Raw genomic sequence first — 6,000 nt, 5'->3', positions numbered from 1 at the left:
CTGGGATCCGTTAGCTGGCATTTGGGGAAAAGAAATGGATCCCAGTTTTATTTGGAAGGCATTAATGGAGCCGGGTCCGTTCACATGAGGGTTATTTACAAACATTACCCAATGAGTTCACTAATATTTGAATCCGTTGGAGATCAGTACACAGGATATGTAAGGCAGCTCGGTCACTCTGACTGAAACCGCCAGTTCCCCGGGGCTGCAGACCCTGACACTGCGGGGACAGTATCTCCGACTCTATCCCGCCGCCGGGGGGAACAGACAGCTCTGTGTCCGGAGAATAGGGAGGGCCGGGGGGAAGGCACATATTAAAGCGCTGCAATGGACTCAGCTCCTGTGTGTGCACAACTCTCACTGATTCCGTGCTCTGGGAACAGTGCGGTCGAAACAGATCAGGTTAGGAGAGAAACACACAGCCCGAGAATGGCCTCTTCCTTCCTGCATTTACTCTGTTCCGGGAGCAGATTCTCATTGAGAAGCGGTGCTCAGATCACCGGAGAGAAATAAAAAACACAATTCAAACTGTCCAAATAAAAATCAAAGAATTAACCTGGACACTTCCGTTATTAAATTAATTCATCAGCTCCGAACCAGTTCCCGTTGATGGCCCGGGATGGTCTCGGGATTTATAAAATCGAAGGCAGCGGGATTGATTACATTGTTGATTCTGGCACCCTGTAGTTCACTTCTTCACTTAACCAGAGGGGGAGATGTGTGAGCAGAGAAACAGAGCGAAATCCAGAGAGGGAACTGAAAAGACAACTGGACAGATGTGAAACAGGTCAATCCACTGTTCCAATAACTCCATCTCTGATTCCCTCCTGACAGTAACCAGCCCTTCACAGAGACTGTGGGTGGCTCTGAAAAGAGCCTTTGGCTTATTAGATGACATTTTGGCCGCTTTACTTTTTCTGGGAGCTCTGAGCGCTGGTTTTCTTGGGCAGCAGCACGGCATGGATATTAGGCAGCACCCCGCCCTGAGCGATGGTTACCCCTCCCAGAAGCTTGATGAGCTCCTCGTCATTGCGGACGGCCAGATGCAGGTGTCTGGGGAAGATGCGGCTCTTCTTGTCATCCCGGGCCGCGCTCCCGGCCAGCTCGAGGATTTCAGCGGTCAGATACTCGAGCACAGCAGCCAGATAGACCGGGGCTCTGGCACCCACACGCTGAGCATAGTTACCCTTTCTCAGGAGCCGGTGAACCCGGCCCACCGGGATTTGCAGTCCTGCCCGGGAGGAGTGAGACTTGGCCTTGGCCCGAGCTTTCCCACCAGTCTTTCCTCTTCCAGACATTTCCACAATCTCACAAATACTTTCACAAAGAATGAATAATTTCCTTAGCATTGATAGCGTTCTGCAGGTAGTCAGGATGGCCGAGCGGTCTAAGGCGCTGCGTTCAGGTCGCAGTCTCCATTGGAGACGTGGGTTCGAATGCCACTTTTGACAAGTTGTGTTTTTAACTGCACTGGAGGCGTTTGGGAGCAGCGGTGAAGAGCAAAGAGAAAGCAGGAAAGAACATGGACAAGCAAAATAACAATGGACCCAAAGATGTTGCAACAAAACATTGGCGGACGAGGCAACGAAGCAAACAGCAGGGCACATAAAAGATCAAAAATGTAACCTTTGTATCGGGGTGGAAGATGTTGCCATATATCCTTAATGAATACTTTACTGTTTTCACGAATGAAAGTGTGATGCAGATATTGTTATTAAGGAGGAGGAGTGTGAAGTATTGGACGTGATAACTTAACGAGAGAGGAAGTCTTAATGGGATGAGCATCCTTGAATGTGGATAAATCATCAGGACCAGATGAAATGTACCCCAGGCTGTTGAAAGAAGCCAGGGAAGAAATAGTGCAAGGTCTGACCATCATTTTCCAATACCTCACTGGATACAGGTTTGGTGCCAGAGGATTGGAGGTCTTGTAACGTTGCAATAAAAGCAAAATAAGAGGCAGATCAAGCATGGCTGATCCTTTCGAGTAGAGAAACAGGGCTGAATTCCCTGAACCAGTGCTACAGCTTTCAGAATAGAAGGTGCCCATACAAACCTGATGGGTTCCACTTAAACAAAAGAGCTGGAGGTGTTGACAGTCAGAACAGATAAAATGTGGAGGAGTGTTTGAAGCAGATGCTGTGTGGTTACTGTAGTTGTACTATGGAGTTATTTCAAGGAGGTGATTCTGAATGTAATGGATCAACGTGGACCCATCCAAGGCAAAGGTTCTAAGCTTCCCTGTGGTCCAGCCTGGTTGAATGGAACTGAAGCAAACAAATCATCCAGAAGAGGAAAATAATTTGTAAGGCCATGAAAGCACAGAATTCAGATGGATGCAATACCAGATGGTATGGCAAGAGTGTAAAACAGCAACAAACTGGTGAATAAAACTTTCCCATTGAATGAGACAAGAGAAAAGTAGGGTAATAATAGTGTCAGGTGAGTTGTGACACTATTCACATTCCACCTTGATCTGAATAGGACTGTTGAAGGGAGTGATTGAGAAGAATAGAGGAGAAATGAAAAGAAAGGAGAAATAAACAAAAGGTCTTTTGATTTTAGAATGCTTGTTTTTGGAAATGACAGACTGTAAAGTGTGCGTGTCAGAAGATATAGAGCGAAGTTGGGTATGACAAGATCACAGGAAAGTTGTGCCCTGAGACAAGGTGCGTGTTGACAGGAAAGCTGCTTTCTTTTGCACAAAATGTAATTTATTCATATAATTTGTGCAATTACATTGCAAAGCAGTTCAAATTTTATATTACATAAGGTACAATACAGATCAGTTTCCTTCAATAATGTACATGATGTATCTCACTATCCCTGCCTGCACAGGTTATATTTACAGTATTTACATAACACATCAAACATTCTCTGGTGCAAACAGCCCGAGGGGTTTTACACGGGTTCCAGCCCCTCACTGCACTATGGCCGACCAGGGCCTCAGACTGCAGCCTTTCCCCATTGAGTCTCCCTGGAGGCTTCCCCAAGCTTTAATGCCGTCCCACAGCACATAGTCTTGGACGTTGCAATGTGCCAGTCTGCAACACTCGGTCATGGACAGCTCTTTGCACTGGAATACCTGTCCCACGGCCGGGCTCGTTCTCAATAGAGATCATTTCAAATGAACATTTCCTAAATCCGTGCTTTCTCTCTCGCAATAAAGAGAACAGGATGTCTAGCAGATTCAGTGTGAGACAATAACACTGCCGGGTAAAGGCCGCTTTCCAACTCCAATCTTAACACAGGAGATTCCCCAAACAGCTGCAGTAAGGTGCTGTAAACTGCTGGAAGCGGATGTGTGTGGAAATGTTGATATTACTGAGGAGGTTTCTTGTTATGGAATGGACTGTGTTTTGGTGGGAATATTACTGAGTGTTAATTGCATCGGGACCATATTTAAAAGCTCCGGCTTTCTGGAAAGCCTTGACTATGAAGGCCGAGTCTGGAAGGGTTTGTGTGGAGAGCTGGGTTTCGGTTGTACTGTTGATAAAGGGTTTGAAATTGGCAGCCCGGAGGAAACTGGAGGTGGAGCTGAAAGATGAGGGCCGTTCTCTCTCTGTCTGTCACTCTGGTTGTCTCCTCCAACTAGCTCTCTGTTTAATCTTCACTCTTGTCTCCTCCCCTCCCTGCTCTCACTCTTCCTTTCTCAGCCAGGTCCGGGTGGCCTGCACAAAAAGGAGCCTGACGGAAGCAGTCTCTTTTATTGTGAACTGATTTGAGGCAAGAATCAACATGTCTGGCAGTAAACAAGAGTATGCTCCAGGCTGGCAGCATGTGAGAATCCATGAGGAAAGGCATCATCACCCTCATCACAGGCGGAAGGGGGAGAGGACAGAAATCAGAAATTGGTGGCCCAATTTCTGCTTAATGCTGTCTGCAAGATTCTGTCAAAAGTCATAGCCAGTCGATTCAAGTCTGCTCTGGAGTTGGTGATTCACCCTGATCAGACCGATACTATACCAGGCAGGACAATCTCTGATAGCTTTGCGCTACTCAGGGATATGATCACCGATGTACGGGACAGGAGGGTGGATACCTGCCTCATCAGCCTGGACCAGGAGAAGGCTTTTGACAGGATATCGCACACTTACATGATGGATGTGCATTCCAAAATGGGGTTTGGGGAGGGAATCTGCAATTGGATCAAACTACTCGACACAAACATCAGTAGTGCAGTCTCAATCAATGGGTGGGAATCAGAAAGTTTCCCGATCCAATCTGGAGTCAGGCAGGGCTGTCTTCTCTCCCCTGTCTTGTTTGTTTGCAGTATTGAACCCTTTGCTGAGTCTATTGGGAAGAATGCGAGCATCAGAGGTTTGACAATCCCAGGCAGCGGAGGCACTCAGGTTAAAACCTCCCTGTACATGGATGACGTCGCCGTTTTATGCACGGATCCACTGTCTGTGCACAGACTGATGAGCACCTGCGACCAGCTCGAACTGGCCTTGGGTGCCAATGTTAAACACGGCAAGAGCGAGGCCATGTTCTTTGGGAACTCGGCTGACCGATCCTTTGTCCCCTTCACCGTTCCGTCAGACTACCTGAAGGTGCTGGGGATATGGTTTGGAAGGGCTGGGACGTGCACCAAAACCTGGAAGGAACGAGTAGCCAGGGTACAACATAAGCTGAGCAGCGATCTCTCTCCATTATGGGTAAGAACCTGGTCATCAGGTGCGAGGTGCTCACATTGCTGTACGTGGTGAAGGTCTGGCCCATACCGCATTCCTGCGCTGTGGCGATCACCTGAGCCATTTTCCGCTTCATCTGGGGATCCAAAATGGTCCGAGTCCGGAGGGACACGATGTTCAAACCTCTGGATAAGGGCGGGAAAAATGTACCCAACGTCGCCTTCATCCTTATGGCTACCTTTGTGTGCGGCTGCATCAAGCTGTGTGTAGATCCCCAGTTTGCAAACTTCAAGTGTCACTTCGTGCTGAGGTTCTATCTGTCGCCGGTGTTGCAAAGGATGGGACTGGTCATATTGCTGCGGAATGCTCCATCCAGTTGGACTGTGCCATCCTACCTATCTTTCATGGAAAAGTTTCTGTGGAAAAACACCTTTGACCACCAATCCATCAGGCAGTGGTCTGCACGGAATATCCTCAAGGCACGACGGGAAAAGGAGATGGTGGATCCTGTCGGATGGTCCCCTGAGCAGAAGTCCAAAGTCATTTGGCAGAATGCCTCATCACCAGAACTTTCAAACAAGCACCAAGATGTAGCCTGGCTGATGATGAGAAGAGCCCTCCCCGTCAGATCCTTCCTGCACACCTGAAGTCTCACCCCATCCACACGCGGCCATCGAGGTGGCTGTGGTGGAAAAGAGATGTTGCCCACCTCTTTCTGGAATGTGTCTTTGCAAAGCAGGTGTGGAAAGAGATGCAGTGGTTCTTGTCGAGGTTCATCCCAAGCAGCTCTGCAACACAGGAGTCTGTGCTCGATGGGCTGTTCCCAGGGACGCACACCGAGATAAACTATCAATTCGTTGAAAGACGCTCTTTTGTCTCCCGAAACTTGCTGGTCTTCCAGTGCAAAGAGTTGTCCATGACCGAATGTTGCAGACTGACACATTCCAAGGTCCAGGACTACGTGCTGAGGGACGCACTAAAACTTGGGGCAGCCGCAGCAAAAGTTCAATGGGGAAAGACCTCTGTGTAAGGTCCCCTCACCAAGCTGAACTGAGGAGCTGGATCCATGGGAAACCACTCGAACTGTAGCCATAAAATATTTGTTTGCTGTAAAATGTACATGGCATGACAATGAAATGGAAGGGTTGTGAGGCAACTCACTCCTGTATTGAAGGAAACTGATCTCCTTTGCACTCTTTGTATTGTTTGCCTTGGTGCTTTTTGGAACTGTTTTGTAAGGTATTTTTTTTTTACAGATTTTTATGAATAAAGTATATTTTGGAAGTTAATAAAAGAAAGTCTGGCAGAGGTAAAGGAGGGAAAGGACTGGGCAAAGCCGGAGCAAAGCGGCACCGCAAAGTGCTCA

At 47.9% G+C, this 6,000-nt stretch overlaps 1 protein-coding gene and 1 non-coding gene across 2 annotated transcripts; one reads left to right on the top strand and one right to left on the bottom strand.

Moving 5' to 3' along the window:
• Window positions 1-908: 908 nt before the first annotated feature.
• On the bottom strand, window positions 909-1,298 carry LOC137364045 (histone H2A-like). Its single transcript, XM_068027509.1, has one exon. It carries the CDS (start codon window positions 1,296-1,298, stop codon window positions 909-911), a length of 390 nt encoding a protein of 129 aa, XP_067883610.1.
• Window positions 1,299-1,368: 70 nt separating this feature from the next.
• On the top strand, window positions 1,369-1,451 carry trnal-cag (transfer RNA leucine (anticodon CAG)). The gene has a single exon. It is a non-coding gene; the product is annotated as a tRNA-Leu (tRNA).
• The last annotated feature ends 4,549 nt before the right edge of the window (window positions 1,452-6,000 follow it).

Source organism: Heterodontus francisci, unplaced genomic scaffold (assembly GCF_036365525.1).
Source record: "Heterodontus francisci isolate sHetFra1 unplaced genomic scaffold, sHetFra1.hap1 HAP1_SCAFFOLD_99, whole genome shotgun sequence".
In the NCBI taxonomy this organism is placed as follows: domain Eukaryota; kingdom Metazoa; phylum Chordata; class Chondrichthyes; order Heterodontiformes; family Heterodontidae; genus Heterodontus; species Heterodontus francisci.
This window is presented reverse-complemented; position numbering and strand designations above follow the sequence as displayed.

Coding starts and splice junctions, on each gene's coding strand:
- LOC137364045 (XM_068027509.1), bottom strand. CDS start 1,298: ATGTCTGGAAGAGGAAAGACTGGTGGGAAAGCTCGGGCCAAGGCCAAG.